The 24,295-nt window shown below is 49.5% G+C and overlaps 1 protein-coding gene across 1 annotated transcript in view; it reads right to left on the reverse strand.

Moving 5' to 3' along the window:
* Window positions 1-24,295, reverse strand: part of SH3BP5 (SH3 domain binding protein 5) — a 77,171-nt gene that overhangs the window by 29,343 nt on the left and 23,533 nt on the right. The window contains exon 3 of the mRNA XM_043595432.1: window positions 21,188-21,316. Coding sequence (XP_043451367.1) covers window positions 21,188-21,316 — 129 coding nt within the window. The remainder of the gene's footprint in view (window positions 1-21,187; window positions 21,317-24,295) is intronic.

Consider the following 24,295-nt stretch of genomic DNA (forward strand, 5'->3'; position numbering starts at 1 on the left):
ACTCACTTCTCCAGCAGGGACACTTACAAAACTGATTCCCTAGATCCGGATGAGAAATCACAGGACCCTAGGGGCCACCCTCAGTCCGGTAAACAATCTCCACCACACCATCTGCACACCAACTTCGCCGAGCACTGTGGCCAAGTGTTTTCTCTGTAGAGCATCCAGAGGCTTGAGGAGCCCTGCCCAAGCTCCCCTCCCCTCGAAGCTCTGCACCAAGGAACAAACGTGCCCTAAGGGAACCTCAGCAGATGTTGTCCAGCATCGGTTCTTACCCAGATTATTTTACAAGCTTTCCAACTCGTCTCCTAGCTTCCAATCCCATATAGCCATAGAAACTCCGCACGGCATCCACGTAGTCTCACACAATACCACTTAGGACACCTGGTCATCTGTCCGAAGTGTATATCTGATGATGTCACTCCCTGCCTGACACTCTCCCCACCCCAACACCACCAGCCACAGCCCAGGTTCTCACTTCCCATCCACCCAGTGATGCCCGACCACTCACCATTCCTTCAACGCTCCTCGCTCTTGTATGTCCCATGCCTTCCGCCAGCAACACATGCCCTTCGTCCTTGTCTCCACCTAGGGAACTCCTATTCATCCTTTAAAACCCATCTCAAATACCCCATCTTCTGTGAATTCTCTTTTCACTGCAGCTGGCTGGACTCATTTGTTAAACAATCATATCTTCTTTCTTATGACACTTCATAGGCAAAAAAAAAAAAAAAAGTCCTTGTCATCCTTCAACCTCTTCCTCGAAGTGAACAGTCCTATTCTTCTAGGACTTACAGGTTTCCCTCTTTTCTCAACCTCCACTGATTAATTTTCCAACACTTGATGGAGAAGTCATTCAGGTTGACCTGCACTGCCCCAAAGCAGCTGGGTACGTGAAAGTTTGCACAATGAAACCTTTCTGAGGGCAGGAAGTATGGTTTATACCTTACCACTCACAAAGACCAGCACAGAGATGAACGCACATCCCCACCCAAAGCTGCTCTCCCAGGCACTCTGGTTATACTGTCCATCCCTGGCTCCTGTATCCCATTTTGCTAAGGGGGGCCATGATCCCACTCTGCTGACATAGGCAGGAAGACTAATTAGCAGCCTAGAGTTGACTGGTTCGGGAGACACCCACCATTCCCAAAACAATAAAGACTCCAACTCCTTCGAATCACATTCGGATCACTAAGAAACTAACCTAAGGTGATACGGACAATAAAGGACAGAGTGACATCACTAAGCGCACCACAGGGAGGCTAACTCTCTGGATAACAGAGCCATCCAGAGCTCCCCTCGTCCTCCTCGCCCCCCGCCCGCTGGCTACACATGCCGCGTGCCAAACTTTCACGAGCTACCTGTGCTCCGCTTGTCTCCATTTGGAGGCTGCTTTCTAACACGACTAAAATAGGGGTGCCTGTGTGGCTCAGTAGGTTAAGGGCCCAACTCTTGATTTCAGCTCAGGTCGTGATTTCGCAGTCTTCGTACCGCACCCAGAGTCAGGCTCTGCCCTGAGCACAGAACCTGCTTGGGATTCTCCCTCTCCCTCTCTGCCTCTCCCCCACTGGAGCATTTTTGTTCTCTCTCAAAAACAAATAACATTTAAAAATAAATAAAATAAATGGGTTCAAAGTCATGAACATTCCTCCTGCCTCGGAGACAAGAAATAATGAACGGGAGTAACTGTTGACGGCCCCTTCCCTGCCAGCTGGGATCCATAAAAAGAAGTTCTCAACTGGAGAGCCTCCTTGTATCAGCCAGCGCTGGTCTCCCATGAGCCACCGGTCCACAGCTGCTGGGCCTCACTCCTGCAAGGCTGCCATGAACAAGGCAGAGGACACCCCCATTCTAGACAAAGTGACTTCCTTTAACACTAACTCACTTGGCAACCCAGAACAGATGACTGGAAAGAAGGTTCTCAAAGTTTTCTATTCTTGGTCTGGAAGCCTGGGAGAAACCCACCGAGGGGGACTGAAGGGAGATGAGGGAAGAGAGGTTAACAGTAGGACAGCTCAACCCCAGGGCCACTGCCACAGGCTCAGCGATGAGAGACACCTGGTCAGTGCCACAGACCCAGAATCCTTGGAGTCGGTGCTATAGCAGAAAAGGCCCAGGACCCACAGAATCTTTCTGCACAATGCATGGGGTTTCTATGACCTCTGCAGCACCATCACCAGTGGTGACCCGGGGAGCCTCAGAAGAACAGGGACTGTGTCACTGAATTTTTAAATTCCCCAAACCTAGCCCTAGTGGCCCATGGCTGCAGTTGTTCAATAAATACGTGTTTCATCAAGGTACCAGGTTGGGTACCAATGATAAGCCTCAGACAACTCCCTTGTGGTCAATCTTTTAATACGCCTTGTGATTCTTTTTCTTCTGTGGCTCACACACTCAGATTAATGTCTCTCTGGGTGCAATTCTCCTTGGAAATGCCCATTTACATGATGTGAAAACTCACCTGAATAATGGCCTAACTGTATATACTAAATTGTGCTAAATTGTGTGGTGTGAATGCTATTCTCTCAAGATCGAAATAATTCCCCCTTCCACTCCACCTTGCCTCCTCCAAGCTAAAAAGATACGTAACCCAGGTCCCAGTGGGTCTCCAGAAAATTTGTTCCTGGGTGAAACTTTACCCCCTCTGAATCCATAGGACCAAGTTTCTATACTCATGTCAGCAGTTCGCCACATCACAAGATAGTGGAAAAGCACTTTGAAAACTGCCCAGTATGTGAACACATGGATAACACGTCTCTTGAATTATTTTGCTCTTCATTTGGGTCTTCTCGAAATTACAAACTCCCAGAAGGCAGCGACCACGTTCTGTACCTTTGTGAGTCACTATGACCAGAATAATGAAGAATCTGCACTTAGAGACTATTCCAAACCCTCTTGAGCCAAAGACCTTGGCTGCCTCTTCCCACCTTCTCTGAGTTTCGGGCTTCCCTGGATCATCTGGCACTATTCGTTGCCAGGTACACTTAAGTACGGCCAGGGGAACAACCAATTCACTGAAATGTCAACCCCCCTCCCCTCCAGCCCATCTTCTGTCTCTGGGTCAGCATGACTTGGCTTAATTTTAACTTCTACCTGCAGTAAGATCTCCAAAAGAATTCAAGGTCAGGGGGATGCAGATGAAAAGGAGGGCTTGACATAAACCGGAGTTAGCACAACACAGCTCCCTGCTTAGCTCAGTAAATGGAAAAGCTGGGGGTCTCCTGCAGTACAAGGCAAAGACGTCAACAAGGTTAAGGCCAGCAAACCCCAGCAGGAGCTGACGGTCAGAAAGTGACGGGGACACAAGAACACAGGCATCCAGGGCCCCCTGGCTGCTAGAGTGGTGCCACTTTGAGTCACCTAGGAATCTGAAAAAGACAGGAACGGCCTTGTGGCAGGGCCGCAGCGGCAGCTGGGTCCCCAGCTCAGGGCAGCACTAGCTGGCGTGGCGGGGGTGTTCCAAGTGAGCCGGGTCTCCCGGCAAACCCTCTCCTTTCCGCCTGCGATTGCCAAGCAAAGCTGCTCTGAGCACTCGGGCTGTCTCCCAGCTCTAAGGGGTCAGAAACAAATTGCAGCCAATAAAACTAAGAAAAAGGATAAGACACCCCGTGGAAGAATCCAAACGTCCCAGGGCCAAGACGATTATGCCTTAAGCCTGTGTAACTCAATTCCAAGCATTCCTTTCGTCAGGCATTTGTTTCACCTTCACTGTGCACCGCACATTGTGAAGGTCTGCAAAGGATAACAAGCAATTTCTGTCTTCGGGGAGCTCAGGTTTCCAGGGCAGGGTTCATAGCCCCGGGCGTAGAGGTGAGGAACGCAGACTTGGAACCCAGATTGCCTGGGTCAAATCCCGGCCAGGCCTCTCACTGGCTGGGTGACCCCAAGCACTTCCATTCTCTGTGCCTCAATTTCCTCATCTGCAAAATGCAGGTGACGACAGAAGCTAGCTCATGGTGTGGCTCAGAGGAATGCGTTAATACACGCCAACTGCTCAGAACAGGCACACGGTAAGCCTTCCAGAAGTGCCAGCGGTTACATAGGCGAGCGGCATGAGCACTATTAGCTCATAGTTATTAACCCACAGGACGTGGGTGACCTTTAAGGGAAGCTGGTGAATACCTTGAAACTATGTTTGTAATTTATGCCCCCGTGCACACAGGTTTTCCGAGGATAATACCCGTAGCCTTCATCGAATTCTCGAGATCAGACAAGATCGGGCGCGTTCAGGGTGGGATGGCCGTAGACTTCATCGAATTCTCAAGAAGCAAAGCTGAAGGAAAGCTTAGTGAACGAGGGGACTGCAGGGCAACTGCAGCAGTTACCTGTGCCCTCCTGTTAACTAGGCAAAGGATAAAAGCCAAGTAGAGCTGCCCAAGAGAACTTTCTGCAATGACAGAAATGTTCTCTATGTGTGCCGTCCCCAAAATAGTAGCCATCGGCCTCATGTGGCTTCTGGGCATCTGAAATGTGGCTAAGGAGACTGAAGAACTGAACTTTCAGTTTCATTAACTGGCCTTTAAGTAGTCACATGTGGCTAACGGCTGCCATTCTGCTCATCACAGAGCCAGTCAGCTTGAGGAGGAAGACACCACAGGCAGAGAACAGAATACGCAACAATGCAAAATGCTGGATCGTGTGCTCCGAAGCTGGGAGCACAACCATAGGATGGACCCAGCGGCGGGGGCGGGGGGCTGAGGGTGTACATGGGGGCGCAGCACCGAGAACACAGGTGCCAGTGCACGAGCCAGACTGAAAAGCCCTGTGTCCGCACTCAGATCCGGGCCTGACATTGGACACAGGAATGCTGTACGGGTCAAGGTTTTCCAGAGAAACAGAACCAAAAGGACGTGCCCACCGACGTCCATGCTGCTTCCCTTTACTGCACTTCAAGAGCACTGAGGTTTTTACAAACTGAAGGTCTGTAGCAACCTTGTGTCCCGCAAGCCCATCAGCGCCACTTTTCGACAGCATCTATTCACAAGTCTGTCACGTTTTGGTGATTCCCGTAATATTTCAAACGTTTTCATTATTATTATATTGGGTTGCTGCAATGTCACGATAGAACTCGAATGGATGAGGATGTGCTTTGCAGGGATGAGCAACGTAAGTGGTTCCTTGAGATGGGAACTACTCCCGGTGAAAATGCCGTGAACGTCGTTCAAATGACAATGAAGGATTTAGAGTATCGCGTAAACTTAGTTGACGAAGCAGCAGCAGGGTGTGGGAAGACTGACTCCCAACTTTTTTTAATTTTTTTTTTTAACATGTATTTATTTTTGAGACAGAGAGAGACAGAGCATGAGCGGGGGAGGGGCAGAGAGAGAGGGAGACACAGAATCGGAAGCAGGCTCCAGGCTCCGAGCCATCAGCCCAGAGACCGACGCGGGGAGCGAACCCACGGACCGCGAGATCGTGACCTGAGCGGAAGTCGGACGCTCAACTGACTGAGCCACCCAGGCGCCCCCTGACTCCCAACTTTGAAAGAAATTCTACTGCGGGTAAAATGTTATCAAACAGCATCACACGCTGCAGAGAAATCATTCGAGAAAGGGAAAATCAACTGAAAAGGCAGACTTCACACTGTTGTCTGAAGAAAGTGCCCCAGTCACCCCAACCTGCACCAACTACCGTCTGATCATTCACCAAGACGAACCCTCCACCGGCAAAAAGATTACAACTCACTGAAAGCTCAGATGACGGTTAACACGTTTCTTTCAAGCAATAAGATATTTTTAAATTAAGGCCTTTTGTTTTAAAAGAGCGACCAAGCACATGAGCAAGAGAGAAGGGCAGAGAGAGAGAGAGAGAGAGAGAGAGAGAGAGAGGTGGGGGGGGGGGAGAGGGAGGGAGGGACAGTGAGAACCCCAAGCAGGCTCCATGCTAAGTGCGTAGCCTGACACAGGGCTTCATCCCGTGACCCCGGGATCACGACCTGAGCTGAAATCAAGAGTTGGACGCTCAACCTACTGACTGGGCGATTAAATTAAGGCATGTGCTTTTTTTTTTTTTTTTTTAGACATAATGCTATTGCACTTTTAATACGCTACGGTACAAGATAAACAAAGTTTATGTATGCACGGTGGAAAAAAAAAAATCACTTGACTTGCTTTACTGTGCCACTGCAGTGGTCTGGAACCAAGCCTGCCATATCCCCAAGGTATGTCTGTTTGTAAAGAAAACGGTTTTAGGGAATCAACTCACGTAACTATGGGGCTGGCAGGTCCAAATCTGCAGGGTGGGACAACAGGCTGAACACTCAGAGAACAGCCACTACTTTAATCAAGTCCAGAGACCATCTGCTACAGAACTCTCTTTTGCTTGGGGCAGGTCGCTCTTTTGTTCCATTCAGGCCTTCAACTGATTGGACAAGCACCTTCCCCCCCCCCCCCCATTATGGAGGGCAATCTGCTTTACTCCAATCCCACCAGTTTGAATGCAAATCTCATCCGATAAACACCCTCACAGAAACGTTCAGAATGATGTTTGACCACATACCTCGGCGCTGGTGTGGCCCAGCCAAGTTGACATACAAAATCAACCATCCCGCCCGCACGCCAAACTTTTTGGGAACTACCAGCAGAACTGACTCTGGCAAGATTCAGTTGGGAGGCATTGGGGGGGGGGGGGGGCGCGCACCAGGAGGCAGGGACACCAACTGAAAGGCTATTTCAATCATCCCCGCAAGACAGCAGGGCTTCTACCAAAGAAGTGTCGATAGGAAATGAGTCATTTAATTCGTATTTGTTAAAAGAAAAGTATCAATGGATTCTGTGACTTGACAAAACACATACACGCACACGGTTACACCTTCGTGGGAAGCTACTACGATTTCCTCCTAGGTCTCCCACATAATATAAAGGACAGGAAGTCTCTCCACATACCACGAAGGGAGGGAAGTGACATAGCAGAGGAAAACGGGGTGTAACATTTCCCTACTCCAGTGAGTCCTTGGTCTGCTCTGGGGTCACACCTGCTCACCTCTAACTCCTTCCAACCCAGAGTCTTTCTACAAGACAGACAGGCAAACCACAGCACAGACGTGGCACAATTGGTTGGCTGCCTCCCAATATCTATCCTCCCCTCCACCCTAACGTACAACTAAAAAACCACCCAAACCAAGCCTCCCTTGCAGCTACCCATGACTATGTGACTGGGTTCTGGAAGTAAAATGGAAGCAGAGTGGTGTCTGAGAATTCCAAGTAGACTCTTTTTTTTTTTTTTAATTTTTTTTTTCAATGTTTATTTATTTTTGGGACAGAGAGAGACAGAGCATGAACGGGGCAGGGCCAGAGAGAGAGGGAGACACAGAATCGGAAACAGGCTCCAGGCTCTGAGCCATCAGCCCAGAGCCCGACGCGGGGCTCGAACCCACGGACCGCGAGATCGTGACCTGGCTGAAGTCGGACGCTTAACCGACTGCACCACCCAGGCGCCCCCCAAGTAGACTCTTTAAAAGAGAAGAAGCACATGTCTCTTCCCCACTCCTCTTTTACCCCTTCTCTTCTGAAATGCAGATGTGACAGTTGGAGCTCCCGGAGCTACCCTGGACCATGATGTGGCTTGGAGGCTGGGACTCACATAGGACTGAGCAACACGTAAGTCGCTAGGTCTCAGATGACCATGGGGTCAGAGCACCAACCTAGACTGCCTCCTTCGGGTCCTCCTTTTAAGCAGGAGAAAGTATCCTAATGTGTGTAGACGACTGTCTTTGAGTCCTTGGTTACTTGCAACCAAATGCAATTCCTGGTTGACATAAGAGGAGGCCATTATTTTGTGCATAAGGCAATGTAAATTTCAGGACTTCAGGCTGTGGAGCTTTATATCTTCTTACGGCCTGAGGTGTTGGGATGAGGCCAGACAGAAGAGGAATCTACATAAACTCAATACAGCGCCCTCTTCTCATGATTTCCTTCCAACTGTTCTCAAAAGAACCCACTAGAGATGCCTTCAATCACCTTGGTTGAGTGCCCAGGCCGGTGTGAAAACAGACTTCCCAGTCTCCTCTGTGTAAAGACAACCTTCTCTTAGTTGGCCTCAGCCTGAGATCAAGAGACTTAAATTCAAAGAATAAGAGAAGCTTAGAGGAGATCGATACACCATGACTTTTAGAAATAAAAAAGGCCCACCATCTTCTCTGCGGTACGGTGTTCTGCCACAGGAATGTGCTGAGGCTGGTAACGAATTGAAGAACAAATGGTCTCCTCCTTACTTCCATTCAACCTACTTCCTCCAAGGGAAACATACAAAGCAAGGCTTCCTGAACTTAGCAGATCATTGCCCTAAGTGAACCAAAGAGGCACTCCTTCCCCTGTGAGAATGTAGGCGCCGCGGCGCCTAGCAAAGCTTTCAAATGAAAAATTAACACACAAACGTGAATAAACGATCAAACTAACAAAGACACTTGAGCACGGGGAAGGGGAGACAGTTCAAGGGAGGCAGATGCCAGTTGGTGCCTGGATAAGTCGGGGGGAAAGAGTGGCTGAGGGGCCCACATTTGGGAAGATCCTTCAGAAGAGACCTAGTTTGTGTGGCCCGTTCACGGAGCCCTTCAGAATTCTGTCTGGAGCTGACCAGCTCTCAGCAATCAAGCTGGTAAGGCTGAGGGGGGCCGTGATCGTAGACTCAGCCACTTTTCTTAGAAACCCATTGCTTCCTGGGAACACTAGGCTTAGGAGAGCAGAACTTCAGTGAGAGATGCTGAGTGCTCTCAGTTGTCCTGGACGCTCCTACACGTTCCCTTGTACCCGCCCAAGGCTACAGACTAAGGAATGGCACAGCAGGGACCAGAATCCCTCCATAGCAGCACATGCCATGAATTCAGGGACCTGAGGTGGGGCAGGGCTGACTCCAAAAACCACCTTATCCATCTGGCTGATGACACAGCTCCCATCCTTTGGAGGGCTGCTAGATCTAACACATACAAACAGAGGACTCCCAGTGAAATTTTATTTCAGGTACACAACAAATAATTTTTTTTTAGTTACGTAAGTCCCAAATATCACATGAGATAGAGGTATCTTTTACCTTTTTTAATTTACTTTTTAATTCACATCCAATTATTAGCATACAATGCAACAATGGTTTCAGGAGTAGATTCCTTAAGCCCCTTACCCATTTAGCTCATCCCCCCTCCCACAACCCCTCCGGCAACCTTCTGTTTATCCTCCATGTTTAAGAGTCTCTTATGTTTGGTCCCCCTCCCTGTTTTTATATTATTTTTGCTTCCCTTCCCTTATGCTCATCTGTCTTGTATCTTAAATTCTTCATACGAGTGAAGTCATATGATATTTGTCTTTCTCTAATTTCAGTTAGCATAATACCCTCCAGTTCCATCCACGTAGTTGCAAATGGCAAGATTTCATTCTTTTTGATTGCCAAGTAATACTCCATCATATATATATACACCACATCTTCTTTATCCATTCATCCGTCGATGGACATTTGGGCTCTTTCCATACTTTGGCTATTGTCGATAGGGCTGCTATAAACATGGGGGTGCATGTGCCCCTTCAAAACATCACACCTGTATCCCTCAGATAAATACCTAGTGCAATTGTGGGATCATAGGGTAGTTCCATTTTTAATTTTTTGAGGAACCTCCACACTGTTTTCCCAAGTAGCTGCACCAGTTTGCATTCCCACCAGCAGTGCAAAAGGGTCCCTCTTTATCCGCATCCTGTTAACATCTGTTGTTTCCTGAGTTGTTAATTTTAGCCATTCTGACGGGTGTGAGGTGGTATCTCTTTGTGGTGTTGATTTGTATTTCCTGGATGGCAAGTGATGTTGAGCGTTTTTTCATGTGTCCGTTAGCCACCTGGATGGCTTCTTTGGGGGAGAAGTGTCTATTCATGTCTTTTGCCCATTTCTTCACTGGACTATTTGTTTTTGGGGTGTTGAGTTTGATAAGACGGAGGTATTTTTAAAAAACTATCTGAAATTCATATCAACCAAAAATCCTGTATTCTGTCTGCTGCCTCCACCTCTGGTTTACGTTCCATGAAAACATTCCACCATGCGGAAATGAACACACACTCCCCTCCTGGGAATGGATGTGGTTCCTTCACACACAAGAAGCTTCTGCTGTGCCACAGACCCTGAGCTGGGAATCTGCAGTCCTACACACAGGAAGCAGAGTGTCCCAACACAGGGGAATGCTTCTAAAGCAGAGCTACTCAGATGTCCAGAGTCTGTAAATCCCTAAGCCTTATCACTCATCTACTTTTTTTTTTTTTTTTAGGTTCAGGTATTTACATTGCTTTAATTTTAATTTATTATTTTGAGTGTTTCTTTTTTAAGTTAGTTAACACACAGTGTAATACAAGTTTCAGGAGTAGATTTCAGTGGTTCATCACTTTCATATAACACCCAGTGCTCATCACAAGTGCCCTCCTTAATGCCCATTATACATCTAGCCCATCCCCTACCACCTCTCTCCGTCAACCCTCAGTTTGTTCTGTCCTTAAAAGTCTCTTGTGGGGGCGCCTGGGTGGCGCAGTCGGTTAAGCGTCCGACTTCAGCCAGGTCACGATCTCGCGGTCCGGGAGTTCGAGCCCCGCGTCAGGCTCTGGGCTGATGGCTCAGAGCCTGGAGCCTGTTTCCGATTCTGTGTCTCCCTCTCTCTCTGCCCCTCCCCCGTTCATGCTCTGTCTCTCTCTGTCCCAAAAATAAATAAACGTTGAAAAAAAAAATTAAAAAAAAAAAAAAGTCTCTTGTGGTTTTTTCCCTCTCTTCTCTACCCCACCCACCCTTCCCCTATGTTCATCTGTTTTGTTTCTTAAAGTCCACATACGAGTGAAATCATATGGTATTTGTCTTTCTCTGATTGACTGTTTTCGCTCATCTGCTTCTTAGTGTGAATAAGGCCATCGATTCTTCAGGGTAGATTTTCACAGAAGGAAAGGAGGAGAATATGAAGTCACACTGGGAGGGCTTGGAGGGGGACTGGAGGAGAAAGGAAGGAAAGCAGGGTGGGCAGACGGTATCCACAAGGTGAGGAAAGGGAACGAAAAGGTGAGCCAAAAGCGCTCAAGAGAAACACCACCATCTGTCCGGCACCAAACCTTGTTACCTGACAGCATAAAAAGACCCACCCCCATTTACAAAACAAAAATATGTCCCATAGTCTGATTTTCTTCAGCTGAGACATCGGTCGTCCTACCACTGGTTCCAGAGCGGTTTACAGAGAGGGGAGGGAAGGGTCGATCCGTGTTAACGCAACAATTTTATTGAAGATGGAAAGAAAGAAGAGAAACATCCAAGAAGCCTCACGGTTTTGGATACAGTACCAAACTCCACACCTCCCACTACCTTCGAGCCGCGGTGACAAACCACCTGTGTCAGCTTCAGGCAGCACATTGCCCGCCAAGCAGCACTTACTGGGCATCAGCCATGACCCCATGAAAGGCAAAGGGGACAAGGAAGAGGGAATTGGCCCTGACGACACTCCCAACTGACAAGGTAATGGGGGGTAATACTGCTGGGCTGAGACTCTGTTGCGACCAGACCCGCACTGGTAGCTTCCTGACACCTGCCAGGCAGGAAAGGGTCAAAGCAAGCGGCCCACTGCACCACCAGAGGAGAAAACCCCAGGATCAGCAACACGCCCTGCTGCAGCCCCAACACAGCCTGATGCACAGCCAGCCAAGCACGAGGCGCAGTGACTCCAGGGAGGTGAGCCCTGACGACGTAAGCCTCAAGACCTACTCTGTGTCAGGAGGCTTCGACCTGGGTCACTTCGACCCTCCCACTGACCCCATCTGTGATCAAGCATCTAGGCTTCCCAAATGCACCTGCTTCTTCCCCAGAAATTCTAAGCAAGACTGCAAAGCAGGATGCAGTCTTACAGGCAAGAGTTAACAGTCCATTCTCCTCTCCGACTGTAAATCACCAGGAGCTCTGCCTTGGGGCAGGTGCCCCATCACTCACCGCCTGCCCTTACCCTGGGCCGCAGGGATGACGCAGTTCCCAGAAACTGGCCTGTGGCCCCCCAGTGGGAACATGATCGGGGCCATGGGGAAGGACGTCAGTGACCCAGACCTCCTCACCCGAGTCCTACGTGGGAGCTGCCGCCCAGCGGAAATGAAAGGTGGCCGGGAAGAAGGGAGGCATGACGAGGTCGCGCCCGAGTCGCAGGAGAACCAGGAGGGCGTGCCACAAGGGGAAGGAGTTTCAAAGGGCCCCAAATTGCTTGGAAGAAGAGCCTCACAGTTACCCCCTGAGCAGAAAAGGCAGGGACACTGCCTTGAGTAACTCGACTTCGCTAAACCTCAGTTTCCCGCTCTGCAAAACCTACAAAAGTACCTCCCTCCTGCATCTGAAGTATGTAGAAAAGTGCTCTGTACACAGAGTGCCAAAGTTCCTCTCCTCTCCCTCCTTCCCTCCATCCTGAAGCTCTGACTCAGTTCTTTCCATGCACACGCTTCCAGTAAACTGTCCAGAGTCGACTCCCAGCTCCCCCCCTCCAAGCCATCCTGCATCCTCGCCCATGACATTCCCACCGCGGCCCCCGTCGTGGCTTAACATTCAGGAGGGTGAGCGCAACCCCTTCTCCCAAAGCTGGATCCCCACAGTCAACTTCCTACTAGCATTCAGGCTATTCAGGTCAAAACCTCGGAGTTCCCAGTGACTCATTCTTGACTGCCGGTTAACCACTCTATCTGTTAAAGCTGGCCTTCGTATGCTCTCAGACTAAGCCATGACACCAGAAGGGTTTACGCACGGACACAAGTAATGGTCTTTGGGCTCTAAGACCAGGTCCCTCACCTGTGATATGGGGACAAACAGGAAAGATAAATGCTCTCCCTTACACAGAGCAGTACACATGGTGCCTGGCACACAGATCTCAAAAGATGATGCCGCTATTAACGGAAGACACAATATTTGGCTTCAATGTCTAATCACCGTCTCAAAGAATAGAACCCCCCACATAAGAGCCCACTGTGGCTGCTCTGTGGTATCTCAACCCTGAGTGGAGGCCGGGCTGAGGCTGTCTGGTACTCGCTCAGCTGGCCGTCATTCCTTCCCTTTCTGGCTCTTCAGCTCCCAGAAAGCTTCCTTTCCACAGCTCTGGAGCTGATGATGCACTTACCCCAGGTTACGTCCACACTGACTTCTCCCTCAGATCTCAGCTCTTTTCTCTTTTCTACCCAGACTCTTGCACTTCGGGGCTCAGGTGCACCTTTCTGCCCAGGCTTCCAACTCCAGCCCCTACAGTGACCTCACCACCCGCTGGCTTCTTCCACACGATGTCTACCTCTGTGCCCTGTGGTTCAGTTGTCTAACCAACGAGCCTCACCCATCGGACTCTTTACTCAGTGAATACAAATGATTCTCCTTATTCACGGATCCCATATTTGCAAATGTGTCTACTCGCTACAACTTGTTACCCCAAATCAGCATTTATGGTATCTCCAGGGTCCAGACCCACCGAGAGAAGCAAAACATTTAGTTATTCAACATGCATGTTCCCAGCTGAGGTCCAACAAGGCAACACTCTGCCTCCTTGTTTCAACTCTCATGTTGTAAACAACTGTCCATCTCTGTCTTAGTGCCACATTTCTCACATTTTTGTGCTTTTTGTTCGATTCAGCTGTTTGGCCCCCAAGCCTAGTGCTGAAGCGCTGTCTAGTGCTCCTAAGTGCAAGAAGGCTCTGACATGCCTTATGTAAGGAGAAAATACATGTTTTACATAAGCTTCATTCAGGTGTGAGTCATAGTGCTGTTGGCCATGAGTCTACTGTTAATGAATCAACAATACAGTGCATCTAGAAAAAGAAAGAGGAAATTTGCAGATTCCTACAAGAGGCTGTTCCAGTGAGTGCTAAAGTCACGTCCGTAGCGCATGAGGAAGCTACGGACAAGTTTAAATTTGTGGACTCTGTTTGGTATCAATGCATGGGAGGTCTTGACCAACTTAAAAAGCACTGTGTGATGCTCAAAGCCAAGTAAATTTACAATCGTGTCACCCGGGGTCGGAAAAATGTTTGACCCTCCTTGGCTAGTGTTTTGTTATAAAGAAGTGCTGTATATAATTATTAAGAAATATATAAAGTAAGATGCCTTTAAAGACAGACATATGTAAAACAAGGCTACGTATGGGGCAGTTGATGAAAATGTGACCAGAGGCTCTCAGGAACTTGACCCTGTATTTCACCTACAAGCAATACCTCAACAGGATGCCTCTCTAATTCAGCACGGGTAGCAACTTTTTAAGTTTATTTTGAGAGCGAAAGAGCATGCAAATGAGCAGGGGAGGGAAGTGAGAGAATCCCAAACAGGTTCCATGCTGTCAGCACAGAGCCCAATAATCCCACAAACTGTGAGATCATGACCTGAGCTGAAACCGAGTCAGACCCCTGACTGAGCCACCCAGGCATCCGGGTAGGGGCTTTGGAGAACATAACTATTGTGAATAAGAACAATGGACTGTAATTACCTATGCCGTAAAAATCATCTTATTTGTATGTGTTGACAGGGCTCCTGGATGATACAGACCACATTTTATGCTCCACAATGGCCAGCACAGACAAAGGGGAGATGCTCAGAAAACACTTTCAGAAACCTTTAACTTGCCAACCCACTAGCCCACTATAATCCACGGACTCACTCTATGTCTCAGATGGAGGGGGGAGCAACCCCACACTTTAAATCAGATCAGTAACAGAGATTCCACTTTTGCCCCCAAACACCCCACCCCACCCCACATGCTTTTATAAGACTAAAAGGGGAATGCCAGCTCCACAGGGTTAGGGTCTTTGTCCCATTCTTGACAAGTGGCTACAACAGTGCTCTACAATTAGTAGGAACCCAGTAAATACTTGTTGAATGAAAGAAAATAAATTAGAAGGAAAAAAAAACAAAACCAACAAGTAAAGAGAGCAAGGACCCATGCTTCACATGTCTTCGAGTTTGCGTCCCAAGTTTGTGGAACCTGGCCCTCTACTTCTCTACTTACCGAAGGTCTCCTGCCAACAAAATCAGCATCTAGAATTCCCCAACCAAAAAAAAGACTACAATGCTCTGTTCCTCTATGACTAACGTAAGAATTCAAGGCATTATTTGATGCACTTGACCGGTCTCATCTCGTGGCAAACGTGACTCTCCATCCACGCATTCAAGGCCCTCACCACACTGTCTGTGAGGGCTCAGGGTGTTTGCGATCAGTGAACAGGCAAGTCAGAGACTCCCTCTGCATTATTATTGACCTTCTGGCACATGTTACCCCCACAAGCAACTCGGTATTTCCTTGACTGCGTGGGGTCACCCTCCTGTCCTCACACTCTTGACACTTTACCCAACACAGGACTGTTTCTTCCATCCAGAGGTTTTTGGTGTGGTGGTCTTTTGTTTTCAAGGCAGCAGATTCACCAGAGAGACAGACACAATATTTGAGAGGAAAATACATCTGGAATAAGAAGATTTTTTTTTTTTTTTTTTTTGGTGCAAACGTTTTACAAGTACTAATTCCATTACTATGGTAAGTTGCCAAAAATGGCTACAACATTTCACAGGTGCTTTACAGGTGGACTTTATTTTTCCCCACCTCTTGAATTTGGACTGACCGTGTGCCTTATTCTGCCCAACAGGACATTAACACATGTGATGCAGGAAGAGGCTCGAAGAGAGCTTGTCCTTTTAGTTCCTGGAATCCCAACACCACGGGAAGAAGCCAGCCTGTTGGATGAGACTCATATGGTCCAGTCACCCGGGATGCCTTCGCTGACGACAGGCCAAGTGCCTAACAGATGAAGCCATCTAACATCAGAAAAACTGCCCACCCGAATCATGAGCTAAATAAATGTTTTAGGCCATTTTAGGTTTGGGGTGGTTTGTTTCACAGAAAAAGCTAACATACACAATTTTATAGATGAAGAAACTGAGGCACAGAGATTAAGTAATCCACCCCAAGTCCCACACCTATTAAATGGTAAGGTGGGATTCAAAGCCAATCTGTCTGGCTCAGAGGAAAGGCCAAGATTTGCCGGTTGTCCTACAGCTAAGTCACTCTACAAGTTTCAAATGCCTCTCCTCTCACCTACTTCCCCAAAGGAGGCTGAGTATAGAACGTGGACTCACATGGCCTCATAAACACAATACAGGCAACTTCTAGCACTGAATGACCCTATTTTGCATTTATGTTGCTCTTCAGGTTTGCAAAGTCTTCTGACACACTGCAACCATTTAAAAATACGAGTTGGGGCATCCTGGTGGCTCAGTCAGTTAAGCATCTGACGCTTGGTTTCAGCTCAAGTCATGATCTCATGGTTCATGGGTTCAAGCCCCGCATTGGGCTCAGTGCAGAGCCTGCTTGAGATTCTCTCTCTCTGCCCCTTCCCTGCTTGTGGTCTGTGTCTTGCTCTCTCTCAAAATAAATAAATAAATAAATAAATAAATAAACAAACAAACTTAATAAAAAACAAAAGTTGCCCAAATGTTCACCATCAGATTAACAAAATGTGCTATACCCATACCACAAAATATTACTCAGCCTTAAAAAAGAATGAAATTTTAACATACACCGTAACATGGACGAACCTTGAAGAGGTTATGCAAAGTGAAATCAGCCAGTCACAGAAGGGCAAATACTGCATGATTCCACTTGTTGTTTTTTTTTTTTAATTTTTTTTTCAACGTTTATTTATTTTTGGGACAGAGAGAGACAGAGCATGAACGGGGGAGGGGCAGAGAGAGAGGGAGACACAGAATCAGAAACAGGCTCCAGGCTCCGAGCCATCAGCCCAGAGCCTGACGCGGGGCTCGAACTCACGGACCACGAGATCGTGACCTGGCTGAAGTCGGACGCTTAACCAACTGCGCCACCCAGGCGCCCCTGCATGATTCCACTTGTATGGGGCACTTCAAGACTCAAAATCCCAGAGACAGAAAGTAGAACCATGGTTGCCAAGGGCTGGGGTGGAGGGAGGAAGGGAGAGTTGGCATCTAACACAACTTGAAGATGGATGGCGGTGGGGCTGCTCCCTAATAGGAACATACTTAATGCTGCTCGGTTACACATTTCGAAATGGCTCAAATGGTGATATGTACCTTCTCTATAGTTTACCACACTTTCAAAAGAGAAACAAAAAAGCGGAAGCATTGGGACTGGCAGTGATAAAAACGACAGGCCCAGGGCCACTGCTAGACCAGTCAGAGCCCCAGGAGCAAAGCTAGCAAGAAACGCTCAACTGTTCGGGCTCACATGGCTCCACCCCCTCATCAGACACTGACGCCTTCTACACGCTGAAGGCCACGTGGGCTGACAGGTATGTCAAAGCAGCCTTACACACATGCTCTGGCTCAAGGACAAAAACCCTCAAATAAATGAAAGCCAGTTCCCTGCCCCCACCCCAGCTGGGCATGGGGGGCTATGTTCTCCCTCCTCTTGGCGGAATTTGGGCTGGATTTTCACAATCAGAGGACTGGAGCTGACTCATCCCTTATCCAACGTGACAACAGGACCAATAAAGTTAACGCAAATTTTTGATGAGCAAATACAATTTCTACTGACCCAACAATTACAACTCTTTGTAGACTCTTTATGGAAAACCAAGCTCTTTAAGTCTCTTCTGCATCAGGGCTCGGATGGGCATTCAGAGAGACAGATCATAAAACCACCACCAGGATGATCTCATACAAAAAAACAAAAAAAAAAAGGAGACACACATCAAATATTAACAGAAGATACAGGGACTTCTTTTCTTCATTTCGTCTATTTTCGAAATTTTCTCCAACAAAAAAAGTTGTTTAATGCAGCTGAAACCTACGCTCATGCAGGGATTCCCCTGTCAAACACGGTGCCTCCCTGAAGTCCTGAGACAACCTCACGGGAGAGCCGAGGCGGCTCCCGTAACCACCCCTGCTTCCTAGACCAGGAGGCAGAGGCTCTGGGAACACAGTGCCTCACGATACACGTTGAAGGAGATGCTCAGAGACCGCCCCTGCTGTACACAGCCAGAGGGTCTGTAAATACAGAAGGGAAGGGGGTGGGGATCAGAGAGAGGAAGAAAACAGGAAGCCCAACTGGCAGCCGCTGGAGGTGGGCCCCACCCCCTTCGCCATCAGGAAGGTCAGAGGATGCTGGTACACAAACAGACCCAGTCACCTGGCCCAAGCCCAGAGAGCCCACCGTGGGCCCAGATGAAATGTGACATCCGTGCCCTGCCTCAGCCTTTGAGCATCCTTCCAGTTCCTCGGCTATACGCCAGCAAGGTCCCTTGCGGGCGAGGGGCAGAGGTCACTCTGGGCCTTCTCCGCCCTCCTTTTCCTGCCCCACCTGCAAGAAGGCAGGGGTTCCCTTCACATTCTTCTTGGCCTCTGCCGGTTGACAGTGAGTCACTCAGTCATCCCCAGGGTCTGGCTATTATCTTGTGAGACCTGATGACTCAGTGGCTCACCCAAGGGACTCCGTAATTGTCACGATCACTAGCCTCACTAGCCACGAGAAGGGATGAGAGGAAGGAGCGATGCCATAGTTCACAGCTGCCCAGCAGTGAGACTCTGCCAACCCAGCTCCCTCCTACCTCTTTTCCCATCAAAGAGGATTTGGGGAGGGAAAAGAAGAGAGTGGTAGGAGATCTATCCCAGATGTGTCACAGACAACTGGGGACCTACCCGGCAAATGAGATTTAAATGAACAGATTTGCCAGCTGTGTTCCTATCCTTCCGCTTATGTGGCCACAGGGCAGGAAAGCCGGGGGGCGGGGGGGTGGGGAGGACCAGGGACAACAAAGGAAACGCTCAGAATGCCAAGGAAGGGCCGGGAGGAACACTGGCCCTGCTGGAGGCCTGTCAATGCATGGTTCACTCATTTGTTCCGTTAGCCCTCACGGAGCTTCGCTACTACAAACAACAATAACAAGTCAGAAAGAGTGCCATGGAGAAAAAGCACATCAAGGAACAAGGGATGGCGGTGGTGGAGACAGCAAGTAGCAGTTATTTAAATGGTGGCCCAGGGAGGCTTTGTTGTTGATAAAGTGACATTTGAGCAGAAAAGTGAAGAACAGCTGAGTGAGCAGACCACGAAGATTCTGGGGTTAAGACAATGCCAAACAGAGGGGCACCTGGCTGGCTCAGACAGTTAAGCATCTGACTCTCGATTTCGGCTCAGGTCACGATCTCACGGCTCATGAGTTCAAGTCCCATGTCGGGCTCTGTGCTGACAGCGTGGAGCCTGCTTGGGATTAATTCATTCATTCATTCGTTCGTTCGTTCATTCATTCTCTCTCTCTCTCTCCCCACCTCTGCTCTTCCCCCACTTGTGCACGCTCTCTCTCAAAATAAACACTAAAAAACTAGACAATGCCAAACAGAAGGACCAGCAAATTCCACGACTCTGAGGTAGGAGCACATGTGACACAAGTACAGCCAAAAATGGACACCTCCCACCTGCTGGGGCCAGTGACCTGATGGGCCAACCTCCACTGGTCCCTGAACACAAAGGTCCTGTTCACCAGCTTGGTGTCGAAGCCCGAGCTCAGGGGACCAAGTGAGGAAACCACTGCCACAACTCCAAGAGGTTAACAGACCAGTCTTAACGATCCCGAGGCACGGGCACATAGACAGTTCTAAGAGATATTTGTGGGCTCAAGAGAGTCAGAGGGCAATAAATTCAAGTGTTGAAGACTTTCAGAAAAGGTTTCACGACCTCCTTGGTACTGATCAATGTTTATGTTAAATTATCGTAAATTTCTCCTCAAACCCAAAACCCAAACCCTTTGCACTGCAATTTCAGGTCAAGAATACTGCTACTCTGGGCTACATCCCAGCTGGGGGTGCCCCTTAAAGACCAGTGAGACACAGGCACTTTGGAGACAATACCTCAGGGTCCGGAGGACCTTTTAAGAAGGGTTTCACCTCCCAGAGAAAGGCAGAAAGAGGGGGCGGCTGCTCAGAGTTTGCTGCAGCCCAGTGAGTAACAGGCACTCATGCTGACCAACCCGGTTTAGCTGGTCAGGAAGGAGGAAGGGTTCAGGTGGCCATTCTGTCTAGGAATAAGGCAACCTATCTGGCAGGTTCCAAACAGAAAGCTCAGCTCAGGGTTCAGAGTATGAACACACATATGCAGCTAGGATCTCAGGAGAGCCACTAAAGCATCAAGGGAATCCCCTGATGAGAAATTTGAGAGGCCCGCGGAGGCAGGGCAAAGAGGAAGAACGCCCAAGTCCTGGCCCCTGACCCTCAACAGGTCTGGTCTGAACATGTTCCTAGATTTCTGAGGCTTCGTCTCCCCAAGAGTTCACCCTCCCTGCTCTACCGTGCCCAACCGCACGCATGTGCACCCTGGTGCACACGTCCCATCACTCACTGAACACTTTCTTACCGGCACCTTCCGTCACATAAACACACGACACGGATGGGACCGACACTCTGGACCAACCGCTTAGGCCCGTTCTGGGTGGCCACGCACACTGAAAAGACATGGTGCGAGGAAGCCAGAGCGAGCGGGGGTGTGCGAAAGCCCCGAGGCTGGCACCCAGCAGACACCGGTGAGGGTCGGGGGCTCTTTTCCTCCCCCCACTCATGGGGCCCGGCTAGCGGAGGCTGGGAGGGGACAGAGGCAGAACACTGCACCACCTCAGTGGGGACAAAGGAGGACACACTCTGAAACCAGAGCCCGGTCCCATGCCGTCCAGCAATCGCCTGACCACAGCTCCCCTCTGCTGCCCCTTTGTTGGTGCCAGTTCCCCAGTTGCCGATTTGGGCTGTCGGGGCAAAGAACCCACGTCTCAAGAGAAGCAAATGGTAAATTCCTCTCAAACCAGAGAGGAAACGCTGCAAGGGAGGGAGTCTTCTGCCTGCTGCCTGCCAGCCGATCACCAGAGAGGGCAGAGGAAGACACCTTGTCTTCTAGACACGTCCTCTCGTCCACACCAGCTGGCCCAGCTGCCTGGGAGGGGCGGATCTGGGCACTATCTCGGTATCCAGGTGGCACCCACTCACAGGGTCGGCCAAATGCCAGCACCCACACTCTATTAATAGCATCAGGAGCTGGAATGGAGCAGCTTGGGTAGGGGGAAGGAGAAAGCAAGACGCTGTCTTCAAATGCAGTGTATACAAAGTCGTGGTGGCTCTGCATCCTGGGGGATTCGTGCTTCTAACCTTCGACCGGGGACACAGAAGTCAGAAGGCGCATCCAAAACACGGTTTGGGGCGGAGGCAAGGGAGACGGTCAGCGGGGCTACCTTACCTGCCTCGCCACCCTCCGGGCCTCCCAGTAGGGCTTCGAGTCTTCCACAGCTTTGCCAATTTTCTTCACCAGCTCGTCCAGCTTCACCGTTGCTTCCACCAGAACGGAGCGGAACTTCTGACGAGCATCCTGCAGCCAAGAGAAAACGAGGAACAGTTGAGGCTTAAGGAGGCATCCGCGAAAATCGACTTTCTCTATCCAAAAGCACCAAGGAGGGCCTTCACAGAACCTACAAGCTCCTAAATTAATATCTTTGTGAGCAGCACCGTCTAAAACTCTGTGATACTGGAAATGTTCTATCACACTGTCTAATATGGTAGCCACTAGCCACATTTGGCTACTGAGCACTTGAAATTGGCTAAGGAGGCTGAGGAAATGGGTTTCCAATTTATTCAGTTTTAATTAAGTATATTTCTATTTTAAAAATAAGCACGGGGGCACCGGGGTGGCTCAGTCGGTTAAGCAGCCAACTTTGGCTCAGGTCATGATCTCGCAGTCCCTCGCGGGGCTCTGCTGACAGTTCAGAGCCTGGAGCCTGCTTCGGATTCTGTGTCTCCCTCTCCCTCTGCTCCTCCACTTGTGCTCTCTCTCTCAAAAATAAACATTAAAAAAAGTTTTTAATTTTTTTTTTTTAAACATTTATTTATCTTTGAGACAGCGAGAGGCAGAGCATGAATGGGGGAGGGTCAGAGAGAGAGGGAGACACAGAATCCGAAACAGGCTCCAGGCTCTGAGCAGTCAGCACAGAGCCCGACGCGGGGCTCAAATTCACGGACCGTGAGATCACTACCTGAGCTGAAGTCGGAGGCTCAACCGGCTGAGCCACCCAGGCGCCCCCAAAAAAGTTTTTAATGAAAGTAAATAAAAATAAAAGTAAGTGTGGCCAGCGACTACTATATGAAGGTGGACAGCTCAGGCTTGATTTAAAAGCTCTATCTCCTCAGTGGGCAGCTTCAGTGATGGCACCATGTCCTATGCTCCCATGGAGTCCTCAACCATATAATGTAGTCCTCCATGCAGAAACACTGATCAGAAACTTCTCACATGCCAGACCCTATGCTGGGTGTGGGGCTTGGTCCCTGCCCACAGGACACGTCCAGTCTGGCGGGTGAGGTAGGCATTATAGCCATTCCAGAAAAGTCCAAGCCAGGATGAGACTGGTACAGGTGCCACGGAACCCAGCAGCAGAGAACCTCACAAGGTCTGGTAAGGCGGGACGGGGTGGTGAGAGAGAGGCTTGGAAAACATCCAGAGGGGTGATATCTATACAGAAGCCCGGAGCATGAATGGTCACTTGGGAGAGAGGGAGAGGAGATACTGAGCCCCGAGCAGGCAGAGAAGCCATATTCAGCCAAGAGGGGAGAGGGAACGGCACGGTCTGAATGAAACTAGAAGTCTGAAATGTGGAAAACAGCAAGAGATAAGGGTGGCCACCCATCCTGGAGGCAGCTACAAGCAACTTAGGTCTCAATTAGGGGTTGGAAGGGAGGAAGAGGGAGGCAGGCCATTCTAGGCTTAACCACAGTGTCAAAGTCAAGAAACCCAGATCCACGGACTTCACGAGGAGGAAATAAAATTAAAAAGAAGGAACTCAGTCCAATGTCTAGGGCGACATATTGGAGGGTTGGGTTAGTACTTTCCAGACCCCACACCCCTCTACTCCTTTTCCCTTAGGCATTTGCCTGACACAGCCTCGTGGGGGTGGGATGAAAGGGGCACACATCTGAGAGGGGAAATAGATACTCAGAGAAGGAACAATGCATGAACACCAGCCGTGGGGCTGCCCCAAGACCGAGCAGCCACCCAGCTGGTAAAACACATGTGCTGGGGCACCTGGGTGGCTCAGTCAGTGAAGCGTCCGATCTTCGGCTCAGGTCATGATCTTGAGGTTCGTGAGTTTGAGCACTACGTCGGGCTCTGTACTGACAGCTCGGAGCCTGGAGCCTGCTTCACATTCTGTGTCTCCCTCTCTCTCTGCCCCTCCCTCCCTCCCTCTCTCTCTCTCAAAAACAAACGTTAAAAAAAATTAAAACAAACACACAAACACGTGTGCTCCACTGGCTGCAGAGGGCCCGCCTCATGAGCAACTATCTGAAGACTATCTCTAAGCATCGAACTGTAGGGGCCTCTTGGGCCAAGGGGATGGCTCAAGGGGGTGAAGAAGGCTCTGCCCACTTGTGTGTCCCACTTGTGTGTCCCACTTGTGTGTCCCACTTGTGTGTCCTCCATCCTACTGCACCAGGACTTGCCAGATGGGTTTGAAAATGATGCCGGCACTCGAGCATACGAGGGTGCTGCCTTTGCCTCACATGGGCGCTTCTCAGCTCCTGAGCCCCATCCTACTTCTGACACTGGCCTTGGTCCCTTCCGCGGGCCCCGTATCATCATCTTCTTCTCTGCCTTCTCTTCTATGTGGCCAGGCCCGCAGTCACCTGCTACAGCTTCTGGAAACAAAGCACACCAGGTCTGTCCTGGAGAGGAAGTGGCGTGGGTGCACAGGGCAGCCCAGGGACTAGCCCCGCTGAGCCCCGGCCAGACTGCATTTCCAATATGTAGGAGGCAGCATGTTGTCTGAAGCCCGGGATTTTTTTTTTCTTTTTTTAACCAGAGAGATGGATCCAATCTCCACCAAACCTCTGTGAGGCCCTCATCAGGCAACTTCTGGACTCATCATTTTTATTACCAATTAAATCGTTACTTTCCATCTCATAGGGAGGGCAGAAAAAAAGGAATAAAGGAGAATGCAAATGTAACACAACTAATAGCTCCTGGATGCACAGCACATGCTCAGCAAGTACACGCAATCCCCCATTACCACCTGGCACAAAAAGAGACCCATGATCCTGTTTTAAAAACACGGAGGTCGTCCCTCTGAGGCAGGGGCAGCTGACAGGACGGAAGTAACAACCTGTCACACCGTGTAGGCAGATGCTTTGCAAATGCACTCACAAGCATGACTGAATTCTTCAAGTCCCCACCCTGACGAGACGCAGGACCAGTGCTGTATCCAGACCACAGGTGAGAAAACGGAGGGCCATCAACAGCGTGTGACCCAGGGCAGATCACATCATCACTCCGGGTCTCTTTTGTAAAATGAGAATTGGGCCC

The sequence above is a fragment of the Prionailurus bengalensis genome, chromosome C2, assembly GCF_016509475.1.
Source record: "Prionailurus bengalensis isolate Pbe53 chromosome C2, Fcat_Pben_1.1_paternal_pri, whole genome shotgun sequence".
NCBI lineage: Eukaryota > Metazoa > Chordata > Mammalia > Carnivora > Felidae > Prionailurus > Prionailurus bengalensis.